The sequence below is a fragment of the Chinchilla lanigera genome, unplaced genomic scaffold, assembly GCF_000276665.1.
Source record: "Chinchilla lanigera isolate Chin_1 unplaced genomic scaffold, ChiLan1.0 scaffold00001, whole genome shotgun sequence".
Taxonomy (NCBI): domain Eukaryota; kingdom Metazoa; phylum Chordata; class Mammalia; order Rodentia; family Chinchillidae; genus Chinchilla; species Chinchilla lanigera.
This window is the reverse complement of record NW_004955402.1, coordinates 39,356,720-39,377,188: the sequence shown is the minus strand read 5'-3', so window position 1 is coordinate 39,377,188 and position 20,469 is coordinate 39,356,720. Positions and strand designations below refer to the sequence as shown.

The 20,469-nt window shown below is 37.0% G+C and overlaps 1 protein-coding gene across 2 annotated transcripts in view; it reads right to left on the bottom strand.

Moving 5' to 3' along the window:
• The window catches only part of Rab27b (RAB27B, member RAS oncogene family), a 58,031-nt gene extending 38,342 nt beyond the window's left edge, over positions 1-19,689 (bottom strand). Inside the window, exons 1-2 of one of the 2 annotated variants that reach the window (XM_013510869.1) lie at positions 19,202-19,689; positions 17,919-18,021 (exon numbers count right to left, since the gene is read on the bottom strand). In XM_013510869.1, coding sequence (XP_013366323.1) covers positions 17,919-17,920 — 2 coding nt within the window. In that variant the 5' untranslated portion in view covers positions 17,921-18,021; positions 19,202-19,689. The remainder of the gene's footprint in view (positions 1-17,918; positions 18,022-19,201) is intronic. The other variant, XM_005372952.2, reaches the window with a different exon arrangement.
• Between the last annotated feature and the right edge of the window lie 780 nt (positions 19,690-20,469).

Sequence of the window (20,469 nt, the reverse complement as noted above, 5' to 3'; positions counted from 1 at the left end):
TCAATAAGATACTAGCAAATAGAATGCAGCAAATTATCAAGAAAATTATACATCACGATCAAGTTGGCTTTTTAGTTTTCTATCATGAATAGTTTTTAAAACATTTCTCCAAAATTTGTTTTTGTCTATATATTCTATGCCTTCCTAGGTCATTTACGTACTTCATAGTGCAGGGTGGATAAAGGGTGTTGGAAGAAAGATGATTATCTGTCAGACTAGACTTCTGAACACTAATACTGAAGGGTGGTTATGGGGAGAGGGAAGGAAAATGATTCTCAGGTAAGACCACTGAAAACTAATACTGAAGGGTCTTTGAACTTATGAGTTTTACAAACAGTTGGCCAGAAACTATTATCTCATTGAGAAAAGTTCCGCAGGCTCCTGAGTACTCCTCTGGATTTCTGCCCAGTGGGTTGGGAGTGGTCATTTGGCAGGTAGCCAGCCTATCATGGTCCTCTCAGGCTGCCATGAACTGAATGAAGCAGGACACAGAGAGGTTGCGGCAAGCCTTGACTTGCTGTGTTCAAGCTATGTGCTTTCTCCCATTACGCATCAACACTTGTGAACCAATCTTATTATGATTTCCAATTCAGGCAGAGGTAGGGGGATCTAAGTTAGAGCTCAATCTGGGCAATATAGCAATTTACTGAGACCCTGTCTCAAAAAATCTTAAAGAGGTAGCTGGGATTGTAACTCAGGGATTCAATGACCAAGATAAATGGTGTGTGTGGGTGTGTGTGGGTGTGTGTATATATATATATATATATATATATATAATGCTACTCAGTAATGAACATATGAACCGAAGCTCCAAAGTGCTACTGGCCAGGAGATGGATCTGTTTGTCAGCATTGCCATTTTGTGTAGCAGTGTTTCTATTACTGACTGTTCCACTTATTTGCTTCTTTATTCCTGATCAAAGTGAGAATTTTCTTTGAAAGAACAAAATCACAGAAAATATATAACATGCTAGATCTACCTTGTCAAAGACTACGTGTAAAACACAGTAATCGAAGATTTTACATTACTCTTAGTCCCCTCCCTCGACTCCCCCAGCACACCATGAATTTTTTTTTATATCTGCACTTATCTAATTCAGTAGATATTACTTTTCAGAACACATTATGTCCAGGTAAGATACCACCTGCACTTACTCTGCATAAAACTCACATTATTTCCAATAAATGAAATTGCAATTCCCATTTATCATATTTGTTATATCTAACTGAATCCAGGTTTTCTTGTGTACTTTTCTTAATTTTAAATCATAGGGAACTGAACTGTTATTATCTTTTATAATTATAATGGCTTAAAATTTTTCTATTTTCTGAAGGATAACTTCCATTTTCTCAAGTTTTTCTCCCTCTGTAGGTAAGCCATTTCTCAAGGCACTTAAAAAATCACTATTAATCTAATGTTATGAGGGACTGGGTATTTAGCTCAGCGGCAAAGCGCCTGCCTGGCAAGTGCACGGTCGTGAGTTTTGTTCCCGGTACAGGAGAAAAACCAAAACCAAAAAAATAAATGAATAAAAAAAATCTAATGTTATGAAAAAGCCTAAATTACTAAATTTTTATAAATTCTCTCAAGAGTTGTATTAATAAGCACATTTGAAAAATCTGGACAAATTAAGAATTTGGGCAATAAATCCATGAAATATATATAGGGAAGCTTAAATAACTCTATAAAGCTTTACTCAATCTTTTGTTATTTCTTAATATTTCTCACTATTAGAGCCTATATGTTGTACCTTCTTCTACCTCGTATCATAAAACTGTTAGCATGATTCATAGAATTAATTAATAAAAATGGACATAAATATTTTTTAAAAATAGAGACTTGACAGGGAATTTTCAGATATATCTAACATCATAACTAACAGGAGATTTCTAAACAACAGCATGTTCCTATTTGGAGTAGGCCATGATAGGGTTGGACTATGTATAACCTTGTTCAGTTTTCTGGACATCTCTGCAGGGACTCACAGACAGGGTAAATGACCAAACACTGTGATGCTAAGATGTCTAAGAGGAAAGTAGGTAATATGCAAAAGTTCATGCCAAATTGTTAGAACCTCAAGTTCTAAGGGAGAGTCACTTTTCTATATGATGAAAAACGTTATTAAACCTAGAACTCACTTTCTCTCCACCATACATCCTTTTTCACACTGATACCAACAGTGGGAAAGAAACTGAGAAAAAGACCAGAAAAAAGAAGGTACTTGTAGAGGTACCTGTGAATTTTGTAGGATTTAAAGAGCAGACCAGCCCATTTAATTAGGCTGTTGAAACATACTAGGTTATGTTGGGGCCAATTAATTAAGAAGTAGTTCTAAATTAAAAACAATTAGCTCATGAAGTGAATATGCAGTCCATTTTCTGTCTGTCCTTGACTTGTTTCCAGCACTAAACCTCATGAATCTTTGATTTGGTAAAAACTATTGAAATTACTGGCACTACTGAGCTCTTAGGTATTTTAATTCATAGGTATTCGTCATGGTTTACGGCTAATTCTATATCTTTTCCTAAAAATTACATCCTGAAAAGGATATAGATTTATAGACAAAGCATAATTGTGCACTGTGCTGTATTCATGAACTTGGCTTGGTTTTTGAAGTTGCACCCTTGTTATCTCAGACTCCACACAGGTTAATAAGGAACACCTCCCTCTTCTCTGCAGCCATCTCAGGGCCATGGAATGACTTTTCTTCTCATTTCACGGCTCTTAGCCTGCCCGCCTTTTATTTAGACTGTAGTCAAACCTGTTTCAATGAGCAATCAGCATACAGATGAAAGTATAAGAGAGGCGGTTGCCAATATTCATTTTTAACTAAATATTTTAATATTTATTATCTGAGAGATGGTAGGCATGGTGGTACACTAGCCTGTAATCAGCCCTCTACTCTGAGGCAGGAGGATTGCTGTGAGTTGAGGCCAGCCTGGGCTACATACTGAGTTCAAGCCTAGTCTGAACTAAATAGCAAGGTCTTGTCTCAAAATAATTTTTATTTGAAAGAAAAAATATACAGCTACAGTTCAGCCAAACTTTATAGAACTTGAAGAAGTATTTTACAAAGACCTTGTATTAGCAACTTACATCCAAGAAGAAATTGAAATAATCATTTACTTAAAGAAATTATACGGGGTGTTTTTTATTTGTTTTTGCAGAATTTCTTTAAGTATTTCAATTACATGTTATCTGATCTGCACTTTCCTTAAGGTAGAATAACCAAGAAATCACTTACATATCCTTTCCTACAAACAAATGGGACAACCATTTCTACATTGGCTTTCTAAATGTCACTTCTTTAAAACTGAATATTATGTGAAGAAAAGTCAAGTACAGATAGGCAGCCAGCATCAAAAAAATAAATGAAAAGAAAAAAAAAAAACAAGACCAAAGTTTCCTGTAATGAATGCATGAGTTTTGCTGTAGAATTGTGGCTTACACTGCAATCTGCTACGAGATATCTGACCCCACTTGGTGCCCTATGTTTCCCAACATGTTACCGCAGTAAATGCAGGATACCATTTTGCTCACTATAATGAATAAGGGTTTTTTTTTGTCTTTCAGGAAAGTTAAGCTAGTACCTCTCTACAATTCTTCAATTTTGAACTAATTTATTCTATGGAATAAGTCTGTTTTTCTGGGCTAGATGGCCTAGCAGTGGGACTGACAGGATGTTAGGAGCCTGCTTCTAAAGGAAAGCATTCAGAAGGCAAACAGTGTTAATGATTACACTGAAATTACCAATACTCAAACAAGAGATCTTTTGCTATCATGTATCTGTGAGGTTGGACATTTATTTTGCAATTCTGGACATGTTTGGAGAGCCTACAGTTATTTATATACCAGTCTCATATTCTAGCTTTTGTCTGAGGTTGACTCAGGAGAAACAATGCCACCATTCTTGATGAAAAATGCATAGACTAGTTAATGAGTTACTACTACTTCAGTTTGTAGCATTACGACAGCAACTACCAGGTCACTGAATTTATTTACATACACTTTTAATGTTCATCTAATAGATAGGAAACTGAGAATTTATTGTCAGAGATACCCATTCAAGTGTTATGGTCAATAATAGTGAACAAGCCTATGTAAGGGCCAATTAGTCTTCCAAGAACAGAGGTAACAGACTACAGCAGGGAGACCAAGGATCTTTTTACAAGCATCCATATATTCAGCACTAGTAACACATGCTTGTTTAGCACTAGTTCTGCTGGTGTAGCTTAAAGGTCAAGTGAAGACTGCTCTAGAAATCCCAAGCCATAGTGGTTCCAGCCATATAAGTTGGCATTAGCCTTGACTAATAAAGTTCTTTTGCCTCAAATTATTCCCTTATAATTCTATTTTCAAGCTGGAACTTCTCAGACTAGACATGCATTTGAAATTTTGCTACATATAAGCAGGCAAATATTCCTACTGGGACAAGTAATTTATAATCTATTTAAAAATTAATCAGAGTATTGCTCAACAAGTCAGTGATACCCCTGCTGGGGAGCAACAGAATAACATTAAGCAATAGAGAAAAATATAAAAGAAAGAAAATACGGCCTCTGAGAAAAAGTTTCAATAGAAAACCATTTTCATTGAGATTTGTACTAAAAAGAAAGCTCTTTCCTCCAGTTGGCCTAAGTGAATGATAAAGAAAAAAGACTCAAGAAGATGATTTTACTGTTATGTTAAAATAGGCATGTAATAAGATTATTTGTCTCAACAGAGGTTTAGGAATGATCTATTTATACACTTTTACCTCCTTCAAAACTTTTTCGTGCTTTGCATATATACTGTACACAAGTCCTGAAATCAACAAATTGCATGTAAAAGAATTTTTCCAAATAGGAAGCAGTAGTAAGAAAAAGCAGAATTTGCAAAATGATGCCCAATAAAACCAAAATTACAAAAACAGGACGAGTACAAATAACCTAATGCTATACCTTAAGCTTCTAGAAAAAGAAAAGCAAGTCAAGCCCAAAGCCGACACAAGGGAAGAAATAATAAAGATCAGAAATTAACACAACTGAGACAAAGAAAATAATACAAAGATTAATGAATCAGAGTTGGCTCTGGAAAGAATAAATAAAACTGATAACCCACTATCCAACCTTACCAAAATAAGGAAAAAAAAAAACTGAAATTCATGCAATGAAGAATAACAAGGGTAAAATCACTACATATCATCTGGAAATTCAGAAGATCATCAATATCTACTTCAAAAATTTTTACTTACATAAGATGGAACACATAAAAGAAATGGACAGATTCTTAGAAATGTATGAATTACCAAAGCTGAATCAAGAATATGTAAACATTCTGAATAACCCAACATCAGTTAATGAAATTAAAAACATAATTAAAAACTTACCAACAAAGAAAAACCAAGGTGCTAATGATTCATAGCTGAATTCTACAAGAAATGTAGAGAAGAGAATATTAGAGAAGATGGAATATCAATACTCCTGAAAATATTTAATGAAATTGAAAGGGAAATAATTCTACCTAACTTATTCCTGGAGGCAAGTATTAACCTGATACAAAAACCAGAGAAAGACACAACCAAAAAAAGAGAACAATAGGCCAATCTCCCTAACTAACATAGATGCAAAAATCCTCAATAAAATATTAGCAAGCAGCATGCAGTAAATCAAGAAGATTATATACCATGACCAAGCAGGATTCATCCCAGAAATGTAGGGATGGTTCAACATATACAAATCAATAAACATAATACACCACATCAACAGGGCCAAGGACAAAAATCACGTGATCATCCTAATAGATGCAGCAAAAAAGCTTTGACAAAGTCTAGCACCCATTCATGATAAAAAAAAAAAAAAACCTACAGAAAATCAGAATAGATGGTCTTTACCTCAATCTCATAAAAGCCATCTATGACAAACCAACAGCCAACATTATACCAAATGGACAACAACTGAAAGCTTTCACTCTAAAGTCAGGAACAAGACAAGGATGGCCACTATCACTACTCCTATTCAATATAGTTCTGGAAACATTAGCCAGAGAAATGAGACAAGAGAGAGAAATAAAAGGAATAAAGGTAGGAAAAGAAGTTAAATTATCACTGTTTGAAGATGACATGATACTCTACACAGAAGACTCCAAACACTCCACCAAAAGACTTCTAGATTTAATAAGCAAATTCAATAGCATAGCTGAATACAAAGACAGCACTCAAAACTTGATAACATTTTTGATCATTCTTGTATGTCTTTATTTGTTTATCTGAGTAATCAATATAAAGAAAACAGTATGTAATACAACAACCACTGTTAAGTTCTTTCCACCCTGTCTGAAATTCTGTACTGTTTTTATGTTGTTTCATTTATGTCTGTGTTTGTTAATATGTTTTGATTCTTTTAACTCTACAAATAAAATTTTTTTAAAAACCAAAAGTCAATAGCATTCCTGTACACAAACAACAAACTCACCGAAAGAGAAATTAGGGAAACCACACCTTTCATAACAGCACCCAAAAAAATGAAATACTTAGAAAGCAATCTAACAAAGGAAGTAAAAGATCTATATATTGAAAATTACAGTACTTTGCAAAAGGAAATTGAAGAGGATATCAGAAAATGGAAAGATACCCCCTGCTCATGAATAGGAAGAATCAACATAGTGAAAATGGCCACACTCCCAAAACTGTTACATAGATTTAATGCAATTCTGATCAAAATACCATTAGCATACCTCACAGATCTAGAGAAAACATTCCTAAAATTCATTTTTAACCAGAAGAGACCTAGTATAGCAAAAGCAATCCTGGGCAACAAAGGTAAGGCAAGAGGAATCACAATCCCTGACTTGAAATTATATACAAAGGTACTGTGATAAAATCAGCATGGTACTAGCAAGAAAAACCGACCTGAGGACCACTGAAACAGATTGGAAGATGCAGACACAACTTCATACACACTCAGCCACATTATCTTTGACAGAGGAGCCAAAAATGTTCACTGGAAGAAAGATAGCTTCTTTAATAAACGGTGCTGGAAAAACTGGCTTTCCACACACCAAAGACTAAAACTAGACCCATGTCTATCGCTATGCACTAAACTAAAGTCAATATGGATCAGAGATCTAAATATTAAAACAGAAACACTAAATCTATTGGAAGAGAAAGTAGGCAGAAATTTTGAAAACGTAGGGATAAGCAGAGTTCCTGAACAAAACCCAAACTGCATGGGAAATGCTTCAGTGAATCAACAACTGAGATCTTATGTCTTGGTTACTTTTCTCCTCTTGCTGAGACAACGCCCAAAATGAAGGAAGGAAAGGTTTATTTAGCTTACAGTTTGTGGAGGTTTCAGTCCATACTTGGCTGGCTTCCAGGCAGAAGGTAGCAAAGCAACAAGAGCAAAGTGGGGAATGGCAGCCGACAAGCAAAGCAGCCAGAGCAAAAGGGAGGAATGGCGGCAAGCAGTCTCTTTCCCTCCCTTACACTGTAAAACAGGCTACCCCCACCTAAGGGGCGTGTAGCTCTCACATAATCTCCATGCCCCCCTCTTCCACAGGCTCAGGATGTATACAAAGTAAGCACCCTGGCTTCCTGCTGAGTCACTTAGCCAAACCTCTAGACTCCCCAAGTTGACACAATGTATCAACCATAACATTCCACCCCTTTTCAACTTGGCAACCATATACATTTCTTTAAACCAGTTTCCAGGTACAAAGACATTATATTTCATTAGAACCGTAACATCTTATTGAAAAGTTTTTGCACATCAAAAGAAACCTCAATAGAGTGAAAAAACAACCTACAGAGGGGGAAAATATTTTAGCCAACTGTCCCTCAGAGAAAGGACTTGTATCTTGAACACGTAAAGAATTGAAAAAGCCAGCCTCACCCCACCAAAATCAAAGACCCAATCCAAAAATGGGCATGGGAGATGAATACACACTTCTCAGATGAAGAAATATAAATGGCAAATGAATATATGAAAAAGATGTTCAACATCATTGGTCATCCAAGAAACGCAAATTAAAACAACACTGAAATTCCACCTCACCCCAGAAAGAATGGCTATCATCAAGAAATCAACCAATGACAAATGCTGGTAGGGTTGTGGGGAAAAAAGAACTCTTTTCCTCTGTAGAGGAGAGTATAAGACTGATGCAACCACTGTGAAAATCAGTGTGGAGATTCCTCAAAAAACTAGGAGCACAGGTCCCATTTGATCCAGCTATTCTCCTTCTGTGTATTTTCTCAGAAAAATTGAAAATATCATACCACAGCGATATATGTGCACCCATGTTTATAGCAGCACAATCTATAATAGCTAAATCTTGGGAACAACCCATTAGCCCATCAACCAAGGAATGGATAAAAAAGATGTGGTATTTTTGATGCAATGGAATACTACTCAGCTATAAAGAAGGATAAACTTGAGGCTTTTATAGGTAAATGGATGGAACTTGAGACCATACTCATAAGTGAAATAAATCGGATTTGCATGTGTAAGCATCATTTTGTCTCCTTAGTGTCAGAATGTGAAAGAGTAAATGAGATCCAAAATGTATAATCAATATTGTGAGATGGAAAGAAACTGCTCCAAAGAAAGAACAACTGGGATGGGAGAAAGGAGAAAAGAAGGAAGGGAAAAGAAGAATTGTATATATATATACAAGACAGCTAAGATACTTACACTACTAATTACTATTAGTTCATTGAAAAGAAAGGTTTGTGCTTATATTGTTTGATCAATTTTCATACCTATATCTTGCACCCTGAACAACTACTTTGAAGATAACAACACACAGTGTATTAACCATTGTTAACCTCCTATTATCTTGTTTTGAAATCTTGCATTAATATTTTTATTGCTTTTACTCTTTAAAAAAATTACCAGACTTTTGATATCTTCACACAATAGCTTTGATTTGAAAAATGGTACATGTAATGAATGTATGCTTTGGGGTGACAATATTTCAAAGCTGAAGATGCTAGTGCGTATTGTCAGTCTGTAGTCAAGGGTTTATGTGACCCTTAACAACTGTGCAACAGTTATCATTTAACATGATTCACCAGAGTTTATTGTGAACTACAGGAGGACATCCCCCAGTACAGGTAATAGCATTTGTGCCCGCATCTTCATATTTAATATTACACCCTCACACAAGTCTAGACCCTTTAAAAAATGAGATCTGTGCCCATGTTAGTTTATCTATACTCTAAATTTAGACAAGAAGAGAAAACATGGTACACTGATCTCTCCTGAGAGAATCTGAAATATTGATGAATTTACACATGGGATGGGTATAATTTAGAAGATTTGCAGTTGGGTAACAGCTTATAAATAATGTAATTAACCAAAGGCTCCAGCAAAAAAAATAAGGATGCAAATCAACATGGTTCTAAACAAAAATCTTGACTGAGTTATTTGTAGATATGAATACGTGTCTAACATGAGTCACTTAACTGTTTTCTTAGGATTTAGCTTTTCTGTGTATAATAATTAGAGCATAAAAATAACTGAGATGTTGGCAAATTACAAGGAGCTTTTATGAAAAATACATTTGTTCTGAACTAGATGTATCAAATGATACATCCCTAACAAAAAGTCTTTGCACACCTGAAATCTAGAAGGAACAAAGAAAGTATATAAATTGGACAAGTAGATATGCACTATATTCTCATATTAATTAATAATTAGAAGTAATTGCAATAGAAAGTAAGAAGCAGCAATATAGTAATAGAAAAAATTATTATAAACATAAAAGAATGTTTCCTAAATTTTTACACATAATGAACTAGACAGAATATTAACATGGAGATGGAGATAGGGTGAAGAGAAAATAAGGCCAAAAGGATAAGTTCCCTAAACTTTGGTCAATCATTTGACATTCTTTTCTACTCGATCACTTTATAATATTTTACATATTATTGGAGGCTGTAAAATAATTCTCATTAGAAAATTATTCTTTAATTTGTTATAGTATCAGGATACACATTGTTATGATTTGGTAAGTAGGTCTCGAGGTTAAGTATGTCATAAATGTAGTCATAGCAGAACTAAAACAAAACTATTGAGGAAAATACAATGTCAGTTAATTTGTTCTTAAATTAATAATGGCTGAGTATCAGTTATTACAGCAGGATATTAATGAGCGCAAATCAATAGATTCAGTCACTTTAGGGATCTGCTAGAATTCCATTTAGTGGTACGAGAACATATTCTAGTTAACTGAGATATGATTTGTCAATTTCATCGGGTGAGATAGGAGAAAATATAGGGAAACACAATTATAGCGAAAGGAAACATTACTTAGAGTCATTGCCCCACAGAACAGGATAAATTATGTCATGTAAACTCAGAGTTATAAGACATATTCAATGTGTTCTTCCAATTAAAGAACAATCATGATAATGATAAGTACATATAATTAGATACATTTGTCATTTTATCATTATTGGTCAAATCAGAGTAGAGCTGACAGAAAATAAAACTTAAAAAAATAATTTGTCCTATGCTGTGGCTACTTCTCCTCTCTTTTCCGGGGAAGGATGGTATTTGGTAAAATGAGTTTCAGGGATCATCTGCTTTTGACTGTCAATTACCAGCAGTGATCTCTCCTGAGAGGGCTGAATTTCAGAAGTCATTTTTCTGATCATATCCAACTGAAGGACCCTGAGCACCTCAAATGCTGTATGTCTTCTTCCCCCGCCTCCTCCCCACTCTATGCATGATTTCATTTTTTAGGACCACTACTCATCCATAAATTTTTTTCTTAAATAAAACCAACAAATTAAGCCTCAAAAAAATTCCTCCTTTCCCCAAGTATGTTGTCAGCATTTACTTTTGTTAATTATTTCTTTAATCTGACTTTTCTTCTCCAACTTTATAGTTTTTGAACTGATTTCAGACCTTTTTCATTTCTCAGTTGCTACAGTTTTAACCTTCTTTATTATCACAATAGCTACACTTTAAGATGAGAAATGAAACCTTACCAGGCCATACTGAAATTACTTGCTTGTGTCTCTCTACTTTACCAGATTCTAAGTTCTCTGAGAGCAGGAATTACACCCTATTCATCATTACAACCAAAATACCAAATACAGTGCTGACATGTAATAGGCACTTTGTGAATTTTTAAGTAAAAAAATTCAGGCAGACAAAAATTATATTGGAGATGATATTGTTACTAGCAGGTTTAAAATGAGCAGGGTTTTTACCGACACTTTAAACTTTAACTAACGACACTTTTCTTAAAGTTTATACTTTTCTATAATCATCAGAATTTGTGTTCCCCACCAAATGTTAGTATTTCTTAGATTTCTTATTTTCACCTTTGGGATCTAATAATCATGTACAATACATGCTTACTATGTACAAAAAAATGGAAAACAGTTTTGAGCTATTTTTAAAACCTTCAATTTTAATTTCTATATACTTTGAAGAATATTATTACTGGGAAGTAAAGTAGATAAATATCCCTACTGGTTAGAACATACCAGGGTGTAAACAAAACACCTTTGTTTAAATGCATTATTGACATGTATGAATTTGAATTATCTCTTTTCCTATTTGCAAATAGTTCTCTGTTTTCAAGGTGCCAGGATTTCACCCTCATGTGATATTTCACTGCTCTAGACTATTTAGGCTACACCTCAAGGCTTTGTTTCACAAAAGTTGCTCTGATCCCATACCTTCCAGGAAATAAAGAATTGGGAATTGGTTTCTGGTTCCTTGGCCTCATGCATGAGACTACTTTAAAAGTCAAAGTGGATTTTGAAAGGGTGAATGCTGTAAGCAGTCAGAACTATGAGACACATTTGATTAGGAAAACCATTGGGAGCTAGAAAGAAGAACATTATAATACAAGGGAAATTCTTCTTTATAGCAACCCAGTTATTATCACATAGCATTTTACAGAGAAAACCACAACATTGAATTCGATGTCTTCTTCTGAGTTTGCACAGGCAACAGATGCACCCCAGGCCTTCTCCACATGAGACCACACATGCAGGGTCCTACAGCTTACCTCATGGAGGATAAACCGTACTGGACTAGATTCCTTACCCCCCATTTTTCACTTTGTCCTTTCCTTCATCTAATTATCTATTCTATAATCCCAGATAGAATGAGCTCTCATCAAGTCTGTAAATTCCTGGGGCAGGAGAGGGCATCAAAATTAATGGTATCCAACACATTACTAACCAGGTTCACGTTTTACTTTTGTTGTCTTGGTTTTGCTAGTGTCTAAACAAACAAAGTAAAACAGGAGATTTGGGGACATTGTGTTGGTCAGCTTCAAACTAAGCAGCACCTGATTATGGCTTAGTAAAGTCCCAGAGAAAAGCAAACTCAAAGTTCTCCTTCATGTTATTACTACTACTATATGGCACCCTGTTTCCAATTGAAGATTAAACGATAGGTTCTTCTCCTATAACACCCTCTTTCTTTAAGCCTGTCTCATTACATGTTTCCTCTCAGCTATAAATATGAGAATACTTTATTATGATGATTATTTTCTCCTCAGGTGCTTTCCAGTGTTGTTTACTATAGTTTCTAGTAGAAATATGTACATTTGAACTTTGGCAGGCAGTACTTGAGAATCCTGTGGATATTGCTAACCTTAGGAAGATTAAGATCAAAGAATGGGAGGATAAGAAGAGGCAGAGGAATTGGGAATAATACTTTCTTCATAGTGAATGGTGGATCTCCCTTTAGTTTACTTGAGGAATTAAGAATTTAGTAGCCTTGTTGCATTGCTCCTGCATTTTGCAGCATTTAGTAGGAAAATGCAGAAAATCAAAAGGTTGAATCAGTCCAAGGAAACACCTATGTCAATATAAGGCAACTCCTGACACTGAAAAAGGTTTGTACTTCTTTTTAGCATTAAATTAGGCCCAGTTTTTCTTTCTCTTTCAAAACTCTAATTTCATTCTATTTTTAATATTGTAACATGCCTAGGAATATTTATTAACAACACATTTCTTCTATAAAATCAACATATTCTGAGTAGTCAACGTAAGTATTGAGTAATTTTTTTAATAAACTTCTCAAGCTCTGATTACCTTGCCTAAATTAGACTGTACAAATATAAATCAACTTTGCTTTTTCTAATTATTCTTATTCTATTGCATCCCTTGGGTCAGATTCACTACATGGTTTCACTTTTCTAGAAAGCTAGAGAAGCAATAATAAAACTGTTTGTGTTGACCCTAGATTCATTATAATTGGAGGTAGATTTATGTGCTACAAACAAAATACTAAAATAAAGTTTTGTACTTTCTCCCTAAACCTTTTTAAATGAATTTCCTCTTTTGTACAGTTTATATTTCTTTCTTTTTTATACCTGTATGTACATGCACACACATATGTCTAATTATATGCAGATATATGTGTCTATATCTATGGACATCTGTCTCTAGCAAAATGGATAGATACATAAATGCTATGAAAAGAAGAAAGAAGAAATTAAACATGAAGCCAAAAATATAGGTGACCCAAGTCTAAAGTTAGACAGTAGGTCTGTTAAAATAGTCAATGATACCTTTCATTTTACACAGAGAAAAATGAGTATCTTAAGACTGGATATCATGTCCATAGCTAAATACTTTATAACACTGGAAATATTTGATTAATAATAGATTAAAAATAATTATTTGGCTTAACATCCATTAATTTATGAGCCTGTATCTGCCCATATAAAACTGCTCACAGAATTATGTGGGCAGATTTTAGTATCCTTTAATATAGCTATACTAATCTAAAAATGTGCTTACATTTTGGGCTATTAAACCAATGACTTATATGGCAGCTACAAGCTGACGTACTTTGATCTGTTTTTATCTTGTATAACTAAGTGGTCACTATCAATTCTCGGTCTAGAAGAGCTACCAAATTGTATACCTGTTTGTAAGATCACAGATCTGGAAGAGAATGTAAATCGTTCAATTCATTTCCCAGCAGAAGACATCGCTACAACACCTCTGACAATCTTGGGTGGCTGCTTTGCTTAGTTTTCCTTGGTTTTATTTCATTTCTGCAATGATTCCCCAAGTGATGTCTCCAACCTGACTTGGGCCCTCCCTTGGCATCTGCTTCCCACTCTCCACGCTCTTCTTTCCGGTCTCTGAATGCAGCGAGATCCTTCCTGGTTTAGGAACTCCACAGGTTCTTTTACTTCGTTGGGCTTATTCTTTCTTAATCCTTCCCTTGTTGGGCACTCAGACATTCCTTAGGTCTCAACTGAGATGCCATGTCTCCACCATAATCCTCTTAACCACTCCCATTTCACTCTTTTCTCTCCAATTTAAAGAAGTTACTTGCAGTCACAATAACTTCTTAATATTCTTTGATTTTAATTTCCTTTAGTGTTATCTAATCCAATTTGGAACAAAGAAAGAAGGAAGCAAAATCACTCACATGATGTGGGATGACTTCCTTATTCACTGCTTTCTTCTGAAAAATGCTCAAAGAATCTTTGGCTTTCCTTAACATTTTGTCCAAGCTTCCGCCCATTCAGCTTGGTTTTACACTTCCCCAAACTTGGTTTTACACTTGCTGACAGCTCGCAGAGGTGGATATTTCTAATTATATTTTTCTTTGTCCTTCTGTCCTACAAATCAGCTTTAAAAACTGATTTGATCCAGTGGGAACAAACCTTTGGCATGCAGGCTATAGCCAGCTGTTTGTTATCAATGAAAGCTCTCAAAGGTTCTCCATCACTGGATTAGACCCTGTGTGTAGCCTTATGAGATTCTCCATCACTGGATTAGACCCTGTTTGTAGCCTTATGAGTTTATGTAGTTTATGTAGTGGTCTCTTTCTTTTCTGTTTCTCTTTGGGAATAGGTGAAATGCTATTTCAAAAAAATTTTAGGTTAGTTTTTCTGACTAGCTTATTTTGAGCACTCTGTCTCTTACCAGAGTTGTCAGTGATTCCACACAGTCATGCGAAATTACCACATCCTTGTCCTTATCTCACTCTCCATCTTAGCAACATCTGACACCACTGACCATTTTTTAAAAACTTCCTGGCTTGAGTTTATGATGGTAGTGTCCCCTGGTAATTTACCTCCCACTTTATTCATTTTTTACTGGCTCTTCCTATGCAATACACAAGACTCCTAAGCATTAAGATATGCAAGAACATGGTCCTCAGGCTTCTATTTCTCTCTCCAATATCTTTCTAGATGATCCTCTGAAGACCATGGCTCTAAATAGCACTTATAAGAGTTTGACCCCAAATTTTAAATTTCAGTTATGACTTCTTCTAAGTGCTCTAGATTCATATATGTAAAACCCCCACTGAATATTTCCATTGGATACCTAAAAATATCTAAAGAGGCAGGAGGGGGGATTCTTCATTTCCTTTTTGAAAATTTCTCTGTTGTAGCTTTACCTATCTTAGTAAATAGCTTCACCACCTGCCCAGTTTCGTCAATATGCATCCTGGTGATCATTTTGCCTCTTTTTTCCCATCATTTCCACTTTTATCCAACTTATTAGCAAGTGCTGTCAACTCCATTTCACAGATCTTCTGAGCTAATCTCCTTCTCCCTATGACCACAGTCCCAAACTTAATCTATGCCACTGTCATCTCTGGTACACTGGAACAGCCTCTTCTCTGATCTTTCTACTCTGATTATTCTATTTTCCATTATCTTCAAGGAAGCCAAAGAGATTTTTTTAAACATCACTTCCTTAGATATCAGCTGCTTTCACCGCAAAAAATGAACACTTGAGGTGATAGAGGTGCTAAATGTCGTGACTTGGACATTATACAAAGTATAGTTGTCTGTCAGTTACAGCACAGGATTGGTTGCAGGACACCAAAGGATACCGAAATCTGCAGATGCTCAGGTCCCTTTTATTGGCACATAACCTACGCACATCCTCTTATATACTCTCAATCATCTGTAGGTCACTTGCAATACTAGTACAGTGTAAATGCCATGTCGGTGGTCATTATGCTGTACTGTGTAGGAAATAATGACAAGAGAAAACATTTGTAGATTTTCAGTACAAATGTAACTTTTTCAAATATTTCCATACATGGTCAAACACAACAACTCAGAGGGTCAGCATTATATGTGTATTAAAACATCACATTGGGGGCTGGGGATTTAGCTCAGCGGCAAAAGCGCCTGCCTGGCACGCACAAGGTTGTGAGTTCGGTTCCCGGTACCGGAGAAAAACCAAAAAAATAAAAAATAAAAAAAAAAACATCACATTGTACTTCATAAATATGTACAATGAGTATGCTTTAATAAAAATATAATAAAAATTAAATTAAAACAGTGCCCTGTGGCTTTTCCAGACCACTGAATCATACACAGACCTTTCTAGGCCTCTTTCATTATCTTATCCTTTGACTCTGAAAGTTACAGAATTGTTAATTGGTTTATTTAGTTCTGTGTCCATCTCCCCGCCATAGGATGCCATCTTCAAAAGAGCAGATTTTGGATTCCTCATTGTATGTTTTATTAACCTCTCTTACCCACAGTGCTTAGAATACTAAAGTGCACAGTATGCTCAATAAGTATTTGTGGAAAATAAAAGTTTGATGGGTTATATCTAAATTATAGTTTTTTTTTTTCTCATTTCTCCTAGACTAAAAACCAGAAGAGGACCTTCAAGACTCTCCATGCCCTAACCTCATTGCTGTCCCTCCCTATATCTTGCTACCCTCCCCCTCAGTCCCTGTGGTGTGGATCTACAGGCAGGCGTTGTTATTCCTGGCGGATGCCAGGCAAACCTCTGCCTGCTGTTCCTTCAGTCTGGAATTCTCTTTCTTCTCAAGTCCACAAGGATCATTCCTTTGTTTCTTTCCAATAGATACTGAAAGGTAATCTCAGGGAGGCTTGCCTTGGCATCTAATCTATACTTTTAACACTCCTTGTCCCATACCACTGAGAGTTAACCCATGCCCCACCCCCTGCTTTAAAATCTCTCCTTATCACTGTTTTCTAATGTGCCATAGATTTCACTTGCTCATCTTGTTTACTTTTTGTCTCCCAGGTAAAAGGTGAGCTCCACACAATTAAGAATTTTGTCTACTACTGTCCACACAAGAGTCCAGAATCATGTTTGACACTATAAATATTTGTTGAATAAATGAACAGGCAACTTAATCTATTATTTTTCTTAATATACTTGAACATTTGTGTAATTAAAAAGACTGAACTTATTGAAGATTTCGTGTAGCCATTTGTTAAAGCATTATCATTACTGGTAATCCAGACAAATGATCCTCATTTAAGGAAGGCTAATGAGAGACAGTTAATAGTTGGACAATGTGAATAACGATTGTGAAGGGACTTAAATTGGGTAGTACTCTCAATTCCATATGTAGGGTTTATAATGGGTTTATTACTATGTTCCTGTTTCCTATTTCCACAGACTAAATTTCAGCCCTGCATGCCCTGTAATAACAAGTTAAAAAATAAAACCATTCCCCCTTTGGCAGCCATCTTTAGAAAGTGACATACTCTTCACAGGAAACATCTGGTTTGTCCTGTCTGCTTTTATTGTAATTATCTTCCTGAATCTCAACATTACAATTAATTGCTTCAGAGCTGAACTATTGGTTAACCGGCCATGATGAATCAACTCAAGAAGCAGGATTAATTGTGAGACAAGTTTTATGTGAATAGTTGGTCTACGTTTCATGCTCTACTGATCAGACACCAAAAACCTAACCAAAGATTTCCAAGGATGAGGGTGGAAAAAGAACAAATTTGTGCTCTGAACTCCCTGGGACTTTGGATGATTTCCACATTTCCAGAAGAACGGTTACTCATTCCGCAACCAGTAGGTAATTTTAGTATAACATGGTGAACTAAGGAACTAAGAAAATCATTTTTATAGGGTTGCCTTCCCTAGGGGGTCAAAAGCGCCTGTTCCAGAAATGACCCATGAAAAAGGAGAGCTGTGGTTTGCTTACATTTGACAGATTCCCTTTATTCCTTTTGGCGGCTATGAGAACAGGCTCATCCAGTTTCATCGGAAATGTTTTGTTTTCCTTTGAAAATGATGATGGTAACAACCTATGGGAGGTCAATAGTCAATTCTTAAGCAGAAATATCCAAAAAGTTTAATATTCAACTGTGTATGTTACTCCTTTTGGTCATCTATAAGAATTCCCTCTTGCCTTTAAGAGTAGCTGATCTCATTTGGGTAAAGGATTAGGTTAGGAAAGGACGAAGAATAACTATTTGGGAAGTGGGGCGGCACAAGACAAGTATGACACTTATTTTAAGGACAATCTGGACTTTAAAGTAACCTGAAAAATCCAGTCAGCTTATTTACCTGAGTTTGTAATAAGGACGAAGTACCTTTTTTCTGTTAACTTTTCAAAATTTCATTTACAAACCATACACTAGGTGCATGTGTGTAAATACAGTTAAAAGTTGAAGCGTATGGACCTTTTTTTAAAACAGAAATCAATCAAGATGCACATCTTTACTATATTAAATACCTTTGCTGTTAATAATCCTGAGAAAATATGTAATACATTTTGACCCAGTTTAATGAGGTACCTTTTAAAGAGCTGGAATCCTATGTCCTTAGTTTTAGATCTTGGCATAAGAAGCCAGTAAACACCTTACAGGCGTGACAGCTTTAACCAAACACAGCCTTAGACAAACATGGTTTTCTTAGGAAGGCAGGTACTGTGTACGGTTCACCTGCTTCAGTAGTTTCCAAAAGCTTAGTTAGGTAACGCCGCATTGGGTGGGGAAATCTTAGAAACTACTTTATCAGGACCACTTGCGCGAACACAGACACACACTGGAGTGGATGCACCACTTAGCTCAGAATTCGAAAGTAACAGCAAGAAACTGGAAAGCAGAAATGACTTGATTTCTCCGAGGCTGATTCACCCGAGGAAGTGCAAGGAAAGAAATACCTTCTCAGCCTCACCCAGACCCTTCTCCCAGGATGACACCCAAAACACATCATCATTGTCCTTATTCTTACTGGTTATTTTTTTTTTTCCTTCACTTTTTTGAGATACAAATGGCAAGGAATTGGCCTTACTGCGTCCAGCGATTTTGTTTTGGTTTCTGTCCTAAGCAGCTGTTGGATAGGCCAGCCCGCCACGTCCTCCCCGGGCTCCCCCGGGCCGGCGCCCGCCCGCCCCGCTCCGGCCCGCGGCTGCACGTCCCCGCGCCCCGCAAGCCGAGTGGGAGGGAACGCGCTGCGGCCGCGCCGCTGCCTGCGACTCACCAGCCTGCGAAGTTTCCGCGCCGAGAGGGCTGGGGTCGGGTTTCAGAGCCGCTTCCTGCCCTCGCCAAGCCCGGGGCCCGGGGCTTCACCACCCGCAGCCGCGCGCGATCTGCTTCACAGGGCGACAGGCATGGGACCCGCTCCTTCCTTTTCCAACCTGTGGCTCGGGATGGATCCAGCGCCGTCAGGGCTGCGCGAGGCAGGGCTGGCAGCAGCACCACCCCCGGAGTCCGCCGGCGCGCCTGGCTCGGAGGGTTTGTGTGAGAAGGAGGCGTGTCTGCGAGTCCCAACGCGGATGTGCAGGGCTCACCGCAGGCCAATCTTGCCAGTGACTCAACGGCCGCAGCGAGAAACACGCCTGGCCCCTGGTTAAATCCTCCGCGTCGCGGGGCTTCGAGCCCTAGCGGCGAGCTCGTTTTTATTCATTAATTTTCTGTTTTCTCTGACCTCTCACCTAAGGAGCCCAGGGCGCTGCTTCCCAGGCAGAGGTTCTCTGCGCCGAGGGGTGGGGAATGTCTGTAACTACAGAGCAGCAAGATCTCGGGTGCACAGCAGAGGAAGACCTCGAGGAAATAAAAGGGAGGGTGGAAGGAAACTGCATTTTAAGTCTCATGTGAAAACATCGGTCAGTGTGCCCCGTCCTACTCCCACTTCTAACGCCAGTTCAGAGATCAATAAATGACTCTTAAACAAAATGAGCGCACAGGCTGTCACTGAGCAGGGGTTTATTGGGAACCTACTATCTGACTGGCTGAGTCACAGAGCAAAGATCCGGGCCGGTCCTTTGGGGAATGCGTTTTAGACATACTCTGACATCCCTCATTTACAGAGTGGTGGCAAAGGGGAGCACACAGGGCTGAATACATACCATTACAATTTATTTATTCGTCGGTGAAGAAAATTAAAAGAAAAACCCAAACCCGGCCTTTGCATTCATGTTAGTAAACAATGAGGTGATTGCTTCAATTTTAATTGCTAAATTCAGATCTGACCAGGTAGGCAACTTAGAAACTAGGGTGTGGACAGCACTGCTGTTATTATCTGAGGACGATCTCCCCAAGAATTTCTCCTAGAAAGAGAAAACAACAGACAAAAATCAAAACCTCAGAAAAACAAACAGTAGCCAAGTGATGGAGAAGAATGTTCCATCTTACAGAAATCTTTCTGTTCTATCCTCGGTGTTCTGACCTTGAAAATGGGGACAGTACCTCCCCAGGAGTGATATTGTGAATGATGGAGTTCAGATCAGTAAAAGGCTATAACGGTGT